The following is a 20,571-nucleotide window of genomic DNA, read 5'->3' as shown; positions in this document are numbered from 1 at the left end:
AATGCATGCACACCATTTTCATGTTATTATATAAAAAAAAAAATACCTGTAAACATCGAATTAATTTGTGTATGTACTTGAGCCATGGATGTCGGATATCAGGTCCTAAATCTTACTCCACCCTACAAAGCCAATGTAAACTGTATTCTGATAACGGATTAAAGTCAGATTATAGATTGTGGTGTAATATCTGCCATGTAAACAGATGTCCAGACGAATGGGATCTTGGAAAAAAAAAAAAAAGAAGGAAAAAGAAAGATCCGGAATAGCGGGGTCATCCTGTTTTCTGGGGTCTCTGAACAGAATGTAACTGTCAGCTGTATCGTAAAAGTCACAATAATATTTACAGCCACTCATTGTTTGCTGGGACTGCAAGGCAAAGACCCTATTTTATTCTTTGAAAGGAAAAAAAAGCAGAAAAGGCACAGCAGAGAGCCTGCTTTGTCAAGTATTTCCTAAATAAACGTGGACAAAGTCTATAGGCGATCTATTTATTGATTATAAAATGCTTACACCTTGCATTGGGACAGTGGAATGTTCCTTAAAGCCTTGCGACAAGCTGCAGGCGTTTTATGAGTGTAAAATAAAGCATGATTTCATTTCTATGTATACACTGGACTTTTACTCTATTGCATCGACTGGAAAATGACGTTTAAGTGGCAATGCAAGTCTAAAATAAAACCTATGCAGTCTATCTGGTTCACATCAATTGGGAAAAAAAAAGGGCAATAGATGTATTAAGAGTGGCTGTTATGTTGCCTCACTGAATCAATATGCCTATTTCTGTATAATTATCAATAAAATAAAAAGGAACACATGAGCTGGCAATCTAGATGATGAAATGTGAAATATATTTTGGAGTGAATAGCAAAAAAACAGTACCATTTGTGTAATATTTCGGTATTAATATGCTGGTTTGTGAACTGTGGCTGTGAGCCGGTACATTTGGTATTCACTAATGGAACTGCGAGGGGGAATGCAATAATTTTTCTGTAATGGGATGTAACCTCAATTCGACCCCGGCCCTGCAGTCCTTAGCTCTGCTGAAGAGCCTGCAGTGACGGCTAAACGTCCAGACGGTGGCGTTAGAGTCTGAGCAAAAGTATCCAGCTCGCCGCGGGAGCGCGCTTGCAATGCTCGCTCCTGTCAGCATCCTCCCAGCTCCCCCACTAATACACCAGTTTACCTCTAGAGGTCATCAGGCAGGATTTACGACTGGACAACAAAAGCACGTGATTGCAAGTCGTACCCCATATTTGGGTGCCTACGTAGGAGGGAACCAAGTACATGTCCCAGTCATTTCCATAATTCATCATAAATTGTGCAAGGGTGCTATAGACGCACAAAACGACCAAGAGCCACAAATCAAGCACACATATCAAAAAACAAATGAGCTCTTATTTTGTAAACTCATTTTGCGGTCGCTATCCAAATGGCCCGGACTACCAGTTACATAATTATGGAGATCACAGCTCGGTGAACGAGCAATACAGGGATTCAGCAAGCATGCATTCCAGCAGGTACGGCTACGGCTACAATGGCATGGATCTCACCGTTGGGCGATCAGCTTCCAACCACTTTAATGCCAATGACAGAGCACGAAATTATCCGTCCAACCCAACTTCTTCTACAGAGCCAAGGTATAACCAACCTGCAACCTCTTCACACTCTCCTCCACCTGACCCTCTCCCCTGCTCTGCCGTCTCCACCCCGCCTGCTGCTGTCAGCGACACTCACCAAGGAGTCAAAAACTCTCTAATAACTAACTCAAACAGCACCACGTCCAATTCCAGCACCACCAGCAATAGTAACAGCAGCCACATTAACAACAGAGAAGGGCTTGGGGCTTCTTCTTCTGGTGCTGAAGATGACACCCCAGCCAGCAGCGACCAGACAACTTCCCAGAACGGACAGAGCCCAGCTCCATCGGTCCAGCCCCAGATCTACCCCTGGATGAGAAAACTGCACATAAGTCATGGTAAATAAAATCTCCACCTTTTATTCCCTGCAATAAAAAGGGAATACATGTAGGGACCTAAAAAAAAAAAAAAAGGGGGGGAGGGTGGGAAAATCCAACTTCCAAGCGCTATAATGGCTAGAGACAGTTTTATGACCACAGCTTAACCTTTTGAGTATGTCTAGAAAAGTATGAGGATCTAATTTTTATTGCCACACAATTCAATGTCCAGGGAGTCTCTAAAGTCATTTGCACATATCTGTCTATGATCTTCTATAGGCTCCTTAGGTGCTAGGCTGGTGGAAAGTTGATACAGAAGTGGAAGATTTTAAATAATGCATGTTTGTATTTAAAATACGTTTTAGCATGCTGCTTCAACTTCAGCCAAAATAAATATACTTGTATGTTTTTATACTTGTGTCTACTTGTAATAGTAAATATTAGAAACCTGTAATGACTGCTCCTGTTCGAGTTAATTCTCTTTTTTAATTTGCATGCCTGCATTTAAAATACATTCTTCCATGCTGCTTCAACTTGCACCAGTATAACTCCATGTTGTATACTTCTGTCTACTTGTTATTCAGTTTTAGTGAAAATCAGAAAACTGTGATGGCTGCTCCTGGTCCAGCTAATTCTCCTTTTTAATTTGCATGCCTGCATTTAAAATACATTCTTCCATGCTGCTTCAACTTGCACCACTATAACTTGTATACTTCTGTCTACTTGTTATTCAGTTTTAGTGAAAATCAGAAAACTGTGATGGCTGCTTCTGGTCCACCTAATTCTCCTTTTTTAATTTGCATGACTACTTTAAAATACATTCTTGCATGCTGCTTCAACTTGCACCAATGTAACTCTGTTTTGTATACTTCTGTCTACTTGTTATTTGGTATTAGTAAAAAAAAATCTGAAACCTGTGATGGCTTTTTCTGGTCCAGCTAATACCCCTTTTCAATGTTCATGCTTGCATTTAAAATACATTCTTGCAAGCTGTTTTAACTTGCACCAATATAACTTTATTTTTATACTTCTGTCTACTTGTTATTCAGTTTAAGTAACAATCAGAAACCTATGTGATGATTGCCTCTGGTTTAGCCATTTTTATACTTCTGTTTACTTGTAATTTAGTTTTAATAAAAATCAGAAAGCTATGTGATGACTGCCTCTGGTTAAGCCATTTTTATACTTCTGTCTAGTTGTTATTTAGTTTTAATAAAAATCAGAAACCTGTGTGATGACTGCCTCTTGGTTAAGCCAACCCTTCCTTATTTTAATTTGCATGTTTGCATTTAAAATACATTATTGCATACTGCTCTAATCTGAACCTATATAAGTATAACTCTATTTGTATACCTCTCTCTGCTTGTTCTACAGTTCTAGTAAAAAAAAAAAAAAAAAACAACAGGAACCTATGTGATGACTGCTCTGATTCAGCTAATTCTCTCTCTTTTTAAAAAAAAATTGCAGATAACATAGGGGGACCTGAGGGAAAAAGGGCTAGAACAGCTTACACACGCTACCAGACACTGGAGCTGGAAAAGGAATTTCATTTTAATAGATACCTGACACGCAGAAGGAGGATTGAAATAGCCCATGCCCTTTGCCTATCCGAGAGACAAATTAAAATCTGGTTTCAAAACAGAAGAATGAAATGGAAAAAGGATAACAAGCTGAAAAGTATGAGCATGGCCGCAGCAGGAGGAGCTTTTCGTCCTTAGTATATGTCTGTTCTATGAAAGTACTGGTCCAGTATTAGAATTGTCACCATAGACTTTCTAGAACTCTTGTGTGTGACTTCTGTGAAGAAATATCCCCATCCATGTCCCCCCTCCCTTCCTATCTTAGCCATGACCCCCTATGCTGGGTGGTTGTAGCTACAGATGCTATATGTATATGTTTTATTTTGAATGGCTATATGTCTTGACAATTTTAAATGTTTTAACTTATTTGAGTATGTAAAGCGCTATGTGTTACTTGAAGTAACAGAACACACAAAAAAAAAATGTTTGTTAAAATGTTCTGTTTTATGTTGCATTCAATTTGCAGAAAACAAAAGCAAAAACAAAAAACAAAAAAACAAACAAACAAAAAAAAAAACCGCTCTATGTGTTTGTGTAGTGTAACTGTCTGAATGCCTACAAACCGTCTACCTAAATTTCAAGAAACTACCTATCATACCTGTGAATAACTATGTTGTAGAGTTGACTTGTGCTAGCCAATTTATCTTGTGTTAGTAGTGGTGAGTAGTGAAGCGGTGACACAAGCTGTGATCCCAAGCAGTCTGTCTGTCCTAGCTGTGCCTTTGTATATTTCATAACTCTGCACGACCTCTTGTAAAGTTGCTGCACTCGCAGCTAAGTGTATGTACTATGTGTTTTTTGGTCACAAAGTTATATAGTTAAGCTTGGCTGTTTAAACAATTGCTATTTTTTTGTAATTTTTTTTTTTCATGAAAAAAAATATGACTGGAAAAAAAATAAACTTTCTACTGAAAAAAAAATTGACTGTTTCTCTTAAAGTAATAGAGGGAACTTTGGTGGAGGAAGGTTGTATACCTGATTGATGAGCACTGAGGTGTCTATGAAAGCCAGGTGATGAGAGGTCAACTTAAAAGTAGCCCTAAAATGATCTTCTTGAAATAAGAAAATTGTCATGGTAAGGGGTGTATAAATGTAACTTATTTTAGACGATGTAGGAAAGTCACACTATTTTATTGACAGATCCCAGTTTTAGGGTGCCAACATACTTTTTTTTTTTACCTAAACAATGTTTGAGTGTATAATATTAGTTTTTTTTTAAAGGTAACTTTAGTAGTTTTTTTTAATGCTATAGGTTATTATAGAGTAGAGAAGATGATAGGAGTTCCCCAAAAAAACTTCCAAGAGTTACTTACCTTACCTGTGCAGGGATGTCTAACTCCACTGAGCCTGCAAGGGAAATGAAAAGAGAATCCCCGCTAACTGCTTACATTCTTGTCTTCCCTAAGTTATATAACAGTAAACTTTATAAGCCCTAGTTCCGGCTATGTGACATTTGGTTGCCAAATGAATAGGGTTTTGTCTATGAATTAGATCGTAAAATCCTCCATAGCGCAGACAGATAGGCTCACTGGCTATAAAATGTCACGTGGTGCTATTAAAGTAAGTTTTATGGTTTTGGGGAGTAGACGTCCAACATTATATACTACATATCATATAATCTCACTAGTGCTGGACATCATTTGGCTCCTAGGAGGACACATAGGGGCTGCAGACCATCACCTACTACACATAGGAGGCCAGCTCTTCAGATCAAAGCACCCCACCATGGTATGTGATAGCTTACAACTTAAAGGTAAGTTTTAGAATACATATTAGGTTTATGAATTGGACATGGGTGTTGTTTCTTTTAGATCTGTTATATGGACACAAAGTGGGTGTTTTAAAATCTGTTAAAACACTTCACCACCTTAAACTAAGGTCTATAGTGCACCACTTATACTAAGCTCTGATTAGTAAGGGGCCAGCATGTAATTAGCTTTGATTCTCAATTACTACTACAGTCTGAAATAATTAGCCTAGCCCCTAGTTCTTTATATCTGGCCCTTGTATAGCCCAGTAGGTGCCTGAGTTTGCCTATAAAGTCAACAAGTACGAGGGTCTCAGAAGTAGAGTAGGGATTCAATAACTAAGTAGTTTACACTCATGAATTATCTTCTGAAGCACTGTCACACAGTTCTGGTGGTACTTACCTTATAATATATACACATTTAGTTCACCCAAGGTCCTTATCTGTCCAAAAACGAAAGTGGCTCATTTCAAAGGGAGCTTTTTTTTCAGTCAGCAACAGAGATTGCTCAGATACAAAGTGAAATCCTCCTGAAGATGTATGTTATGTTTCTACATTTCTGGACTAGGACAGAGGAGTTTGGATAGGCCCCAGCTGTGTGTTTACTTCACTTACTTTTCTTTCTGTCAATAGTGAGTTCACACTGCCCTGTGATTAGTCAGCAATGGACTTTATGACCGGATTTAACATTAGACTTCAAGATCCAATGTTAAAACAGGGCTGATGAAAAGTTTGCCTTTATTGAGCACATCAACCAGGGAAGTGTTTAAGATACACTCAGCCAGTTTACTGAAACTACTATGGGGTCCTTCAAGCTTTCTTATAATTCTTCTTGAACTTAATAACAGGTAAATGAAACGTTTTCAGATCTTATTTATCTATTTTGGAAAATCTGGGTTTTGTAGTGGATAGTGTTCTATCAAGTAGGCGAGAATTCAAACAAGTCATAAACATTTATGGTTGTCACCATGGAACATTTGGTCCCTGCCTGGTTTCCGGCTGCCTGTTCTTTTCTTTTCTACCACCAAATTAACATAAAATATGACCTCCCATATAAATGTCATTGAACCATTGTTTTCTTTATTTTTATTTTTAAGGCAAAATTGTTCCAAATGGCTCAATGAGATTATTGCTGCGAATTTAAAAGATCTGCTTGGTATTGTTAGCAAAGATGGTGACATTTTACTATCTATCTATCTATCTATCTATCTATCTATCTATCTATCTATCTATCTATTATGTATGTATTTATCTATTTATCATCATGTATGTGTGTATGTATGTATCTATCTATATATTTATCTATCTATCATCGTATGTGTCTGTGTATTTATGTATGTATATATGTATGTATGTAGGTATCTTTCTGTCTGTTTGTCTATCTATCTATGATGTATATATGTATGTGTCTATCTATCTACCTATCTATCTATCTATCTATCTATCTATCTATCTATCTATCTATGATGTATGTATGTATGTATGTATGTATGTATCTATCTATCTATCTATCTATCTATCTATCTATCTATCTATCTATCTATCAATCTATCTATTTATGATGTATGTGTCTATCTATATATCTATCTATCATCGTATGTTTGTTTGTATGTATGTATATATTTATGTATGAATCTATCTTTCTGTCTGTCTATCTATGATGTATGTATATGTCTGTCTATCTATCTATCTATCTATCTATCTATCTATCTATCTATCTATCTATCATCGTATGTGTGTGTGTATGTAAGTATGTATGTATGTATTTATTTATAAAGGTATGTACAGGCATGCCCCACTTTTAAGTACACATTGGTGTATGTATTTATTTATTTATTTATGTATCTGTCTGTCTATCTATTTGTCTATCATTTTCTATCGGTCTTATCAACCTTGCATTTGCATAGGAAATACACTTCCATAATTACAGATCCTTGGGCATTTTGGCACAAGCAAATTATTGTTATAAATCAAATTTTGTTCCTAAAATATTGACTTTGTAAGTGTTAAACTATATTATGTGAGATATTTTGTGACATAGTTTCATTTTCTTTTATAGCAAACTGTACAGTGTGTATGTGTGACTACATGCCCACCAGCAATGTATTTTGCAAACAAATAAGTATATAGGAGTTCATTTTTAGACACATTATGCATCAAGTTCCTACCTGAGATTTTTATGTGATGACACATTTTAAATGGTTTGGTCCTATTGTATATTTTTCAATAGTCTTAAGCAGAAGTGGAAGAAAAATTGAAGTATGAACTCGCTATTGTATGTTTGTAAATACAGTATTCACTGTGAATGTCCTGCAATATCTTTGCTGTAAGTTCCGATTTCTCTTATGAAGCTGTTCTGTTAAGTTTGCACTCATTGTGAAGTTGTATTTGCACAGATTTGACTATTCACTTTCAAAACTGTGTACAGTATTATCATCCAAACAGATGGATGCAATAAATAGTGATTTACATGAAGTAAAAAATACTGTGTAGCTACTTGTAAGCATCATCATGCCACCTTAGCTCAACAAGGTGGCATCTAGTTTGCTCAATTTAACTTTTTTTCAGTAGGATAATAGTTACAATGTATGTTGCTTAGCTACAGTGTTTAAATAATCTCTTTAAAGATACTTTGGTGAATGTGTGTGTTTCTGTGAGTGGGAAGAGAAAGGGGAGAGATACACAGAGAGAAAGAAAGTGTGAGAGATCAGAGAGAAGAGAGAGAAAGAAAGTATGAGAGAGAGAGACTTGAAACTCACACACGAACTCACAAAGTTTCAATTTAAATTCCATGTGTGGTTCTCTACATACCCACTACCTACAGCAATGCATATGACTGAGTGGTTTCAGTAAAATAAAGCCTACCCAAGTTTTAATGTTTTAAGCTGTAGAGATATAAGTTTTAAGCTATTTTTCCCTTTGAAAATAATATTTACTCAGCGTTGCTGTTCAAACAATTGCAATTCTGTGAAGCAGCCCTCGCTTAAGGTGAAGACTGTCAGTGCTTAACAAATCACAGCTCCCTCAGTTCACTGCCAGGTTAAGTAAATGCAGAGAAGATAAATCTGCAAACCTTAGTATCACCACCAGAGCTCGCTTTAGACCAAGTTCACTGACAACAGTTGCCTATGCAAGCTTTTTCCCCCTCTTTCTTCCAATAAATGTACTTTTTCAATGCAAGTAGCAAAAAACACATAAGAGAAGGCATTCAGCAGTTAACGTTGCTGCCAGTTTAGATCTGCCTTCAAGTGTTAGTCTACTGTAGAGTAGCAGTGGTCAAAAATTTGCATGACCATGAATATATTTTTTTTAATCAGACATTTTTTTTTTGTACATTCTTTCTTTTAAGGGCAGCTGGCTGTAACGATAGTAGGCTATAAGGGAGGCAAATATTAACATAAAGATGTGTGTGTATGTGTGTGTATACGTGTGTGCTTTGCTGGGTGGTACAACCACAGGTCAAAAAGCTGGAGGTCAAAAGTTTAAGCTTTGCGCTCCTACAAGCCATCTATCCAGACAAAGTTGGATGTCAATGTTATATAGTGGACATTTCGCTCATACGCACAAAAGATAAAAAAGTGTTTTGAGTTTAGAGGACCATCATAGACTGGACTCCTGTTGAACTCTAGCGGTTAAATGACCTTAATTACACATGCAAGGGTAGAAAAATGATTCCCTTCAACAACAGTATGAGATGCATTTCATTTGAAGTCTATGCACTCGATAGCCTGAAAGAAATGTGTTCTATATGGAGCAGGTAGAATGGAAGTCAACACTCTAAAGTTGTATAAAAAAAATATAAAAAAACAAAACAAAAAAAACAAACAAAAAAAACAAACAAACACACAAACAAAAAAAACACAAAATAAAACAAACCAGAATAACATTTTATTAAAGTGTAGTGTGATATTTTCGATTTCCATTCCATATATTATCAGCACTAATTTTCTAGCACAAAAAAATCCCATAGAAAGGATGTCAGGGCATATATATAGATAGGTATATCTCTATCTATCTATCTATCTATCTATCTATCTATCTATCTATCTATCTATCTATCTATCTATCTATCTATCTAGCTATCTATCTAGCTATCTATCTATATATATAGATAGATAACTATATAGATAACTATACAGATATATATATATAGATAGATAGATAGATAGATAGATAGATAGATAGATAGATAGATAGATAGATAGATAGATAACTATATCTATATATACACAATAGTAAATGAGAGACAAAGGAACCTTTTTTTATTATATATTCATTTTTAAGTTATATAATATTTATGTAAAAATCGCAGATAGAGACTAGAACCACAATAAGCAAATCATACCTTATTATTATTATTTTTTAATTATAAATGATGTTTCCCATACAAATATAGAAATATCGTCTGGAAAGATAGAAAATATTTTGATTTGTTTTGAGGTAACAAAATCCATTTTATTTGCTTTATAAATAGATATTACAATACAAAATAAACAAAGTCTGCTGAGTTCGAATTTTTTAGAACGAAAGTTGGCATAATCTATGTGACCCATTAAATTAAGTCAATGGTGTCCCCCACCAATCTGGCTGGATATTTGTAGCTTAGAGCAAGCACGGCTTCACTGATTTTGAATAAAAATTGACCACTTTGAGTAAATTACATGTAATATATTTTTTTTACTTGTGTGAGATAAGATAGCCACAGAACACAAACTTTGTGGTAAAGTATGTAAAGATTAGACATGGCTTGTAACCTAGGAAACCACAACCACAGTTAGCTGATAAAACACACACACACACACACACACAAACACACACACACAAATATATATATATATATATATATATATATATATATATATATATATATATATATATATATATATATATATATATTCGTATCTGCTGTGTGCATGTGTATTTGTTTGTGGCATATGATGATAGTGTTTAGTTTAGCCTTGTTATTTTTTTCCCCCTCTTATATACCTAACCTCAGTCCCCTATCAACTTCCTGTACATTCATTAATCACAAATTAAATGCTTCCAGATCCCTACAACTGACTCTTTTTTTTTCAACTCTTTCATTGTGAATTTTGTATTTTTCGTTGATTTTTTTTGACTTTAGAAAACCTAGATGCAACTTTTTTTTTTAGGAGGTATACTACAATTATGCAGCAAACAACATAAGATTGGTGATATTTTCTAGAGCCCCCCTACCATCAGCCTTTCATTGGGCTGAGGTCACTGGGCTTCCTCAGATTCACAATCAACAAGAGTGATGCATTTCATAACCTCTGTAATGTGTACTTTTCCGTTATTTATTCTTCATTTTCTGTCAGAAGAAGTGACCTGGCAGAAACTCCCTGCTGCCTTAAAGACACTTGCTGGACCTTTTAGAAAAGCTAAGTCCAAGGCCGAGGTGAACCTCAGGTCACCAAGTCTAACAAATATGAAAATGTCGCCTGGTGAACTGCAAGCCTCCTTATTTAACAAAGACTGTCAATGAGGAAGATTAATACGAAACGAAATGCGCACAGTGTCACACTACGGTCACTTCGAACCAAACACTGGGTTGCTGTTAGAAAAAAAAATAAAAAATATTTAAGACAGGAAAGATTTAAGAACTTTAAAAATAACATTTTGCACGTGTTTTTGTTTCTTCACAATTATTTGTTATATTAAAATTGAGAGCAAGTGGTGGGTCTTTAATTATTTGTTAGAATTTATTAGAAAAAAAATGCAAAGAATTTTTTTAATGTTACACTAGCATTTTTTTTAATACTACAAATGTACTAAAAACTAACTACTCACATTACTATTCATAGTTAAAGTAGATTTTTTTTAAAATTATTGTTCAGCAAAGAAAAAGTCGTTTATATGGACACATACCTAAAAGTTTTTTTTTTTTTGTTTTTTTTCTAGAAGAAAACACAAATGGTTTCCACACAGTTGATTTGGTTGTTTATGGCAAAGTGAGATAACCATAAATCTTGCAGCAAAATGTTTAAAACGTCGGTCCTGAGATAACGCGTGGTGGTCTTGGCTCAGTTCTTCATGATAACAAAACCTCAAAGACGAACAGGCTTTTGGAAACGAACAGTCACTGGCGGGCATTGCACCTACATAAAAGAAAAACTTATCTTTGAGGTGTTTTCTGTATGTACTGGAAAAGACCAACCACAAAGGATTTCAGAGAATAGCCACAAGACATGAGATAGCTGGATTCGCTGTATTGCTCCGCTGATTTAAGTAGTAGTAGTAAGCAGTGTTTTCATTTACAAATATGGAACTATGCTGCAACTTTTGAGCTAAATGACTTTGCTGTATTTATACACATATTAAGAACTAGTTTACTAAAAAAAAGTTTTCTGTACAAGCCCATAATAAAACATGTATTATATTTTAATATGTTCTGTCCCTTTGCTCATGGATTTATAGAGGCACATATAGATGATTGGTCACAGTATGTTAAACTTGAAGCCAGCATCTAAATCACTAGGGTGTTACTAAGTTGCACTATATTCAATTATATAACATATTCTTTTTTTTTTTCTTCATGTCAATAGACATTAGCCAGTTATTATTCCCTAATACGTATTTGGTAGATGTGATTTCAAAATTAGTCACTGATATGTCTCAGTTGTAGCAGACGAAACTTAATTTATTAGAAAAAATATTTTAGGGGAATAAAAAGTAATTTTTTTAACTCGTGTCCTTGCAGAAATATTGCCTGTGATTTTTAAAGCAATTCATTGCAAACATCATTTATTTCTACGTTCCTCTATTTATGTGTAGAAACGGTGTACACCATAAAAACTGCGATTTTTAGGAATCTTCTTGGCGCTTACCATCCATCTAGTACAGCGTGCAAATGAATGAAAATTCGCCATCTGCTCTGTTTATGCTTCATATAACAAGGTAAATGCCTCCTTTTGTGCTCTCTGGATGCCCAAATTCGCTAAATATAGCTGTGGCATTATGTGTATATTTTGCCAGTGTGTCTATTTATACACCTAGGTAGTAAAAGTTGCAAAATGGGTATTTGTGGTAGATTTCAATGGGTCATCGTCCGCTCTGCATTTCTTACCAAATACAGCCTGTGCATATGACATCACTCTAGTTAACTGGTTTGAAAGACAGCAATATAGTAAACTGGTTTGCAAGTCTGAGTTATCTGTAGTTATCCCTAAATGCACTCGGTTGATGCAGGGATTCTAATTGCAATATTGTCTAGTTGCATGGTTGATATATATATATATATATATATATAGATAGATAGATAGATAGATAGATAGATAGATAGATAGATAGATAGATATAGATAGATAGATTATATATAGAGAGGGAGTGAGTGAGAAAAAAAGAAAAAGAGAGATAGAGAGAGAGATCTTTACATATATATATATATATGCCAGAATCTTAACTGCAATATTGTCATATACATATATATATCTATATATATATCTATATATATATCTATATATATATCTATATCTATCTATATATATATATATATATATATATATATATATATATATATATATATATATATATATATGTAAAGATCTCTCTCTCTATCTCTCTTTTTCTTTTTTTCTCACTCACTCCCTCTCTATATATAATCTATCTATCTATCTATCTATCTATCTATCTATCTATCTATCTATCTATCTATCTATCTATATATATATATATATCAACCATGCAACTAGACAATATTGCAATTAGAATCCCTGCATCAACCGAGTGCATTTAGGGATAACTACAGATTGTTCTACAGATGTTTAAACCACTAGAATATGTGGGGTCTCCATATACACAGAATATACAGCCTCATAGTAGGCCTGCCTTTGTCTTTTAGTAACATGTGGAATTTATCTGCCAGATTTTGCTTCTCTTGACCAGTAACCCCCCCCCCCCCTTCCCTCCAGCCCTAAAAGAATCAGATAACTTATTCTGTACTTTATTACAGGGTCAGGCCAGGCTGTATTGTTATCTTACAGTCTGGATGCTCAGGGGCTCTTTCTTTGTGATTAGACGCTCAGTTACAATCATACATGCACAGCATATATAATTCTTTGAGTGGCTGTTTACTGGACTTAGGTGATGCCAATATTAATATTTACATAAGCGATATAGTCAATGATTCTCTTAAGTCAGCTGGTGCTTTCTCAATAGAGTGCAAGCTGCTAGAGGTGTGTATGCAAGCTTGATCTGTCTTCACACACCAAATCCTACCTACACCCCTTTATGAAGGAAACACAGCTGCTCTAGCTAAAACTGCATTATACCACAAGGGGATTGCCTTTCCTATTTCTGATGATTTATATAGGTTAGTATGAAGTGCTGTGATTGCCTGTGGGTCGATGGAGAATCATTATATAGGGTGCGGCTCTCAAGTTTGCAGTGTTGTGACTCCTATAGGATGCAGCACCCATGTTTGCAGTGTGGTGAATCCTTCTATAGGGTGCAGCTCTCATTTTTGCATGTGGTGAATACTTTAAGGTGCAGCTCTCATGTTTGCATGTGGTTAATCCTATAAGGTGCAGCTTTCATGTTTGTATGCAAGGGATCATATAAGGTGCAGCTCTCATGTTTGCATGTAGTGAATCCTATAAGGTGCTGCTCTCATGTTTGCATGTAGTGAATCCTATAAGGTGCTGCTCTCATGTTTGCATGTAGTGAATCCTATAAGGTGCAGCTCTCATGTTTGCATGTAGTGACTCCTGTAAGGTTGAGCTCTCATGTTTGCATGTAGTGAATCCTATAAGGTGCAGCTCTCATGTTTGCATGTGGTTAATCCTATAAGGTGCAGCTCTCATGTTTGCATGTAGTGAATCCTATAAGGTGCAGCTCTCATGTTTGCATGTAGTGAATCCTATAAGGTGCAGCTCTCATGTTTGCATATGGTGAATCCTATAAGGTGCAGCTCTCATGTTAACCTGTTGTGAATCCTATAGGGTTCAAGGTGTCATGTTTGCAGTGTGATAGTCCTAGTACTAATTTACAATAAACTGCTCTACAATTTTCCTACCTGGCCATTTTCCATTTTGCAGATCACAGGGTATCCTCCTATAGGTAAGACCTATACATTAACTGTAATATTAGACTAGCAGGCACTGTGGTGTGATAAGCAGAGCACATATTAGCAGTCTAGACAGCAGCCTTTCAGTTATGTAGCAGGATTACAGATGATTGAAGTACATACTACATATAAGATTACATACAGTATTACATTGTAGATAGGCTTCCTCCAGTTGAGTGGAATAGTCCTACGTGTGAGGGGCACAGCTGATGAGTCAGAGACGAGCTTTACTGATCTCAGTCTGTCCTGCTTATTACTATAGGATCTAGTACAGAGCACTATGTATAGTATTGATCCTTTTTTGCTGTCCTCTGTATATCTGGCAGCGATTATAAGTCTGATGATCTTACAGCAGCTCCAGTTAAGTATATAAGGCTTGACTAGCAAAGCATTTATCATCCTTGTGTTTCCTTATCCGGGGTCCAGGAGAGGGCTGGGATTGGCCCGGTCGGTCACGTGGCCTGCTAACTTTGCACACTTGACAGGCAGTAGGAGGGTTTAGAGGAGAAGAGAAAAACGACAACGCGAGAAAAATTAGTATTTTTTTGTTGCACTTCCACAAATTAATGGCCATGAGTTCGTTTTTGATAAACTCCAACTACATCGAGCCCAAATTCCCACCCTGCGAGGAGTATGGCCAAAATAACTACTTGCACAACCAGTCTCCTGAATACTACGAGCGGCCGAGGGAACCGGGCTTCGAGGCTCCTCCAGAGGCTCTTTACCAAGGTCCAGGCTCCTATCAAGAAGCCACCTATGGATACAGCCACCTCACCCCAAACCATGAGGCTGGGGTCACCCAGGATGGGCTCCCTGGGAAAGGACAGTCTCAGCAACTTCTCCAAAGCCACGTCCTCAGACAGCCACCCCAGCACTGTGAGCCTATAGGAGTGTCCAATGACAGCATCCATACTGAGAAAAATACTGCTGCTTCTGCTGGCCTCAAATGCAAAGAGCCCGTGGTCTATCCTTGGATGAAGAAAATCCATTGCAACATAGGTAAGATCAGTAGCTTTGCTGCATGAGGTCACTTGGGTTGCCTGCTGGCCAAGGAAAAAGGAAAGGCTATTCTTTCAGTAGTTGTGGCTCCTCACTGGAGGATTTATTGGAGTCAGTCTGTTTAGAAAGTAATTACAGATCCCATAAATGTAATTGTCCTGCTATTGACTCTGGGCCATACGCCATTGATGCTTCCCTCTCCCCCCTCCAGTTCCCCATCACCATGTTTTATGGCATTCCGTTGTTTGGTGCATTGTCAGTGGCCTGAGAAACTTTTTAATTTTTTTTTTTTTTTCATTTTCTATCAATGGTGCCAAGTCAATATCTAATGATTATATTCCCATTGCTTCTTTTTTTTTTTCTCTCTCTCTCTTGTGTGCTCAGTTAATCCAAATTACACTGGAGGGGAACCCAAAAGGTCTCGAACTGCCTACACCAGACAACAAGTATTAGAGCTGGAAAAAGAGTTCCACTTTAACCGTTACCTGACCAGACGCCGGAGAATAGAGATAGCACACACATTATGCCTATCCGAACGTCAGGTCAAGATCTGGTTCCAGAACAGGAGAATGAAGTGGAAGAAAGACCACAAACTGCCCAACACTAAGATGCGCTCAGCAAACTCATCAGCCCCCAGCCAGCAGTCAAAAGTACAGGGTCATCATCAGCACACAGATGGGTCAACAACCCCATTACTATAAGTCTTTACTTGTGCTGCTCCAGTGGCTGGTGGTAATCATTTTGGACCAAATGACTATGGGGAAAAAATAAATATAAACAAACCTTACTTATTCTTGCTGGATACAAAAGTCCTTGACCAAGCCAGAACAGTGTATACACATTACCAAGGATTCCTATGGAGACTTTTTTTTTGTTGTTGTTCTATTTAAGTATTTGACTGTATACTTATAAAATAGCTATGGGGTATATGTGTATATTTGCATAGTTCAGTGTCTACATATGTAGCAAACTATTTTATATACAAAATACAAATGCCACAGATACATTTATGGGATAGTATGTGGTATAAAGGTATGGACCATCCATTGTATTATTACACATATACATATAGCTTGTGGGTATTTAAGAAAGCCAAACGTTTTTAAATATTTTATTTAATGGCCTCCAAAGATTGAGGAAATAAAACTAGCAGGATTTGTAAATACTTGCAGACAAATAACATTTCTGTAGGCACAAAAAATGACTGTTTTCCTGCTTAGATCGTTGCTTGTGACCAGTGTGTGTTTGACACTTTCGTTGTTTGTTAGCATTACTCTAGAAGGCCTTTGATCGCCTTGAAGGAGAGGAGAGGGTGTAGATACAGTATACGTACTATATATATTGTGGATTTTTGTCCTGTATTGTTGTGGTGCTAACCTCGAAGATTCTTCTGTGAAAATTAAAGTTTTCAAAAACATCAACCGTTTCCTAAACGTACTTGCTGCGATATAGCTATGTGCAACTGCACATATGTTCTCACAGTACATGCAATGGTTTATATGAACATAAATACAAGTTGAATGGCATTCTAGGTGTGTAATAGTGCCAAAGAGACCACACAGTAAGATTTATTGCCACCAAACTATGATTCTTCCAGGGTTTTGGTTAAGGACGGACTATAGCCATACAGGCTGCCATAAAAATTAAGAATTTCTTTAATTTCTGTATTTATATGCAGCCATGTTTGTGTGTGAATGCCTGTGTTCGTATGTGTGTGCTACATATATATATATATATATATATATATATATACTCTTACCAATGAGTGGTTACCAGGGCCTGAATTATAATAACGTAATAATGATTTGGAAAGCCCCGCAATACCCTTCCATGTCCTATGTGCTTTATTTTTCTCCAACTCCTTTCACTTTTATGGTAAGATCTACATTACTGTTGCCCTACTTACTATCATACACATTTATTGCATAGTTTAATCATAGAGTACGTTTAATTTCAGACATTAAAATACAGTATTGCTGTGCCATATCGACAACCAGAAACTGATAATGACGCCTTTATATCTTGCCAGACATGCTGAAGGATTTGATGTGGGAAAGTAAAACCCAGGATATGATAGTCATTCGGAAAATGGAAGTATTTCTGCAGGGTCCCCCTGTCAGACATTTAATCGTATTTCTTCACAACACTGAGGCTGGGTGAAAAAAGAACTGGGCCATCCACTGTGTCTTTTTGCATAAGGTATGTATGTATTTACTTATGTATACTTTGTTCATGTGCAATCTCACTTTGCATTCTGATTATTAACCACCTAAGGATTAAAAAAAGTATGCAATATACATATATATATATATATATATATATATATATATATATATATATATATATTATATATATATATATATATATATATATATAATATTATATATATATATATATATATATATATATATATATATATATATATATATATATATATATATATTCTCAGGCATTTTTTGTCGTTTGTTATTTGCCCTGTCACATTGTCTGCCATTTGCTAAGGCAACCAGAGTTCATGTAGAGGACACGAATTCTGTCTTTTTTTTTTGTGAGAGAGGCAGAGATGCAAGCTGACCTCAAACCCTTGACCTTTAGTACTGAATTCCCTGTAAAATGAGCCACCCCTGATTCTGTAAATCTGGATGCTGCTGTTATAATTATTTTTTGAATATATATATATATATATATATATATATATATATATATATATATGTGTGTGTGTGTATGTGTGTCATTATAGATTTCAAGAGAAATTGCATGCACTTTGTTTGATCAGTGCTTTTCACAAATGCAATGAGCCATCCTTGAAGCAATGCTCTCTGATCATTGGTAGCCTTGTGCTGCATCTGAAATTTTAGCAGAAATGAATTCTTAGAATATCCTCATAGAACTGTTAAAATTGTTTGTTGAGATGAAATTAAAGATGTTTTATTTGTTTTGTGCTTAGAAATTGGATACACCAGAAAGGACAGAGATAGCAGATAGCTCTAGGGGAGAGTTTTATTGCTCTGGCTGTGTGATTGGTTTTCTTTTAGCTGAATGGCACAAAATGGGACACGGGTTCACTGGGTATTATTAATGTGGCAGGATGAAAGGTGGAGAATTCTCTTCATACAATGGAGCTTTGCAGCCAGGAGCTCTTTTCTAATGTATGCAGAATCACCATTTATAACAAGGAATATTTTACCCCAGATGTTCAAGTAGATTTCATTATATTCTATGGTGGGGCCATGGTTTGCACATGTTATTGGCAACACAATATACAGAAATTTGGTTAGATGTTAAATATGTCTCCCTCCTCCTTTTTAATATCTTGGTTTATATACAGACCTCTCCCTCTTCCCCATCTTAGCTCTTTTTCCTTTCTCCCTTTCTTTTAGGTATTGGATTGCTAAAGGAGTAATTATTATTATTATTATTATTATTATTATTATTCAGGTTTTATATAGCACCAACAGTTTGCTCAGAGGGCAGACATTACAGTTACATTACAATTTGGTACAAAAGGAATCAGAGGGCCCTGCTTGTTAGAGCCTACAGTCTAAATATTACATTGTATATGTTTAGACACTTTTATCATGCTTACAAGATAATAGAGCATGTACCTTGCTAAATATGAGTTTTCCAAGTATACATAAACTGGATACTGTTTTCTCTAATTACCAGAGTTCTGTTTTTTTTTATTCCCTTGAACTGAATTTGGTATCTGAGTCAAAGACAAACTATTAAAAAAATAATTATTTTGTAAAGAACCCATTTTATCTTTCTCTCATGCATCCTCTTAGTATTGTTTTATATTTCTCTTTTCTACTAATATCCTTCCAGTATTCTTTTGCCTCATCTGTTATTCTTTAGGTGCTAGCTCTCAATTCTCCATCTCTCCTCCTCTTTTTTTATATTAGGCTCTCTCTGATCTCTCCCTCTCTTTCTCTCTCTCTTTCCCCTCCTTGCTTCCCTGTTTCTCTTTATCATTCTCTATTACTTTTGTAGAATTTCTTCTCTTATGGTCTTCAGTTATGCCTTCTTAGACCCTTGTCTCTTTATAATGTTCACTCTACATACAGAGTGTATCTTATCCATATTTTCAAACCATTATGGGCCTGATTTACTAAAATCTGGTGCAGCTGTGCATAGAAACCAATCAGCTTCCAGGTTGTAATTGAACAAGCTGAAGTTAGAAGCTGATTGGCTACCATACACAGTAGCACCAGATTTTGCACTCTCTAATTTAAATAAATCAACTACTTTATTATTATTATTCTCTCTTTCCTATCTCTTTATCTTTTATATTATCTTTCCTTTTTTCATTCTTCTGTTTTACCTCAATCTCTATCTTTCTCTCTCTCTCTCCCCTTCAAAAATCTTTTTTTTAATCTGTCTATTCTTTCAACCTCCTTCTCTTTTGCCTTTCTCTCTTCTTTCCCTCTCATCCCATCTGTTTCTCTCTGTTTAGTCCACCTCAGCCCCCACCACCACCACTCTACTTATAACCTCCCTGGTTCCCTGAGAGTATTGAAGAAAACAGTGGGGCAGAGTTTTAAGCTCTGAAGGTAAAACATCAACTTTTAAATTGTTCCCGCCCCTGTCACTCCACATAGATCCTTTCATAACTAGATCACTTGAAAACAAGTATGTAAATATTGCCAGAAACGCGCCCCACACAGTTTATAGCACACAAAACCATTCTTCCTCCCACAGTACACTATCACATGTAGCTTTTTTTTCTGCATAGAAGACTGTGCTGAGGATATGTGATCTATATCACCAGCAATCAACAGCTCTGATTCACATACAGTACCCAGATAATCAGTCAACTTCATGAGGGAGTATGTTATTATACATATCCAGATGAGTTGAAATTTGAAAATGGTTGAAAAATCTCATAAAGAATTTAAATCTAATGTTTTGCTTAATAACACTGGTATGGAGGCTTGCAGGCCTCATTGGTGAATTTTATGTTTTTTTTTTGCTTCTTGTCTGTGTGTCCAAGGGGACAATATCCAAAGTGAAGAGATTCCATTGAGGTGAGTTATTAAAGGCAAACAATTTTATGCCAGTTGGGAAAATTTGATTCTGCAGACACTCAGATCAGTTTTATTTGCCCATTTACATTTAATTTAAAAAGCAAGATGCCTGGTGTAGAGTAAAGCTCCATGCACACTGGGCATAAAAAAACACCAGTTGCCTTGGCAGAACAAAATGC

General features: G+C 36.0%; 4 protein-coding genes across 8 annotated transcripts in view; all 4 read left to right on the top strand.

Moving 5' to 3' along the window:
• Positions 1 to 694, top strand: part of HOXA6 (homeobox A6) — a 5,340-nt gene extending 4,646 nt beyond the window's left edge. Inside the window, exon 2 of the mRNA XM_077491340.1 lies at positions 1 to 694. This exon is cut by the window's left edge and continues 408 nt beyond it. The gene's annotated coding sequence lies outside the window, so the exon portion shown is untranslated.
• The window catches only part of HOXA5 (homeobox A5), a 4,810-nt gene extending 117 nt beyond the window's left edge, over positions 1 to 4,693 (top strand). The window contains 3 exon segments of the mRNA XM_077491338.1: positions 1 to 1,372; positions 1,374 to 1,978; positions 3,425 to 4,693. The exon segment at positions 1 to 1,372 is cut by the window's left edge and continues 117 nt beyond it. Of these exon segments, the coding sequence (XP_077347464.1) occupies positions 1,134 to 1,372; positions 1,374 to 1,978; positions 3,425 to 3,675 (1,095 nt within the window). The 5' untranslated portion in view covers positions 1 to 1,133 and the 3' untranslated portion in view covers positions 3,676 to 4,693.
• The window catches only part of HOXA3 (homeobox A3), a 54,969-nt gene that overhangs the window by 12,213 nt on the left and 22,185 nt on the right, over positions 1 to 20,571 (top strand). For 2 of the 5 annotated variants that reach the window (XM_077491332.1, XM_077491329.1), the window contains exon 2: positions 17,398 to 17,567. The exons of 1 other annotated variant lie outside the window; for it this stretch is intronic. The gene's annotated coding sequence lies outside the window, so the exon portion shown is untranslated. Of the gene's footprint in view, positions 1 to 4,992; positions 5,291 to 12,079; positions 12,203 to 17,397; positions 17,568 to 20,571 lie in introns of those variants that run through there. 2 more of the 5 variants (XM_077491331.1, XM_077491330.1) reach the window with 2 other exon arrangements.
• Positions 14,569 to 16,785, top strand: HOXA4 (homeobox A4). The gene is made up of 2 exons (XM_077491339.1): positions 14,569 to 15,368; positions 15,753 to 16,785. Exons 1-2 carry the CDS (start codon positions 14,936 to 14,938, stop codon positions 16,067 to 16,069), a joined length of 750 nt encoding a protein of 249 aa, XP_077347465.1. The 5' UTR covers positions 14,569 to 14,935; the 3' UTR covers positions 16,070 to 16,785.

Source organism: Lithobates pipiens, unplaced genomic scaffold (assembly GCF_037356315.1).
Source record: "Lithobates pipiens isolate NorthernLeopardFrog02 unplaced genomic scaffold, aLitPip1_a1.2 Scaffold_19, whole genome shotgun sequence".
In the NCBI taxonomy this organism is placed as follows: domain Eukaryota; kingdom Metazoa; phylum Chordata; class Amphibia; order Anura; family Ranidae; genus Lithobates; species Lithobates pipiens.
Note: the sequence above shows the minus strand (reverse complement) of the source record. Positions and strands in the feature narration are given on the sequence as shown.

Coding starts and splice junctions, on each gene's coding strand:
- HOXA4 (XM_077491339.1), top strand. CDS start 14,936: ATGGCCATGAGTTCGTTTTTGATAAACTCCAACTACATCGAGCCCAAA. Junction 15,369..15,752: donor GAAAATCCATTGCAACATAG/GTAAGATCAGTA, acceptor TTGTGTGCTCAG/TTAATCCAAATTACACTGGA.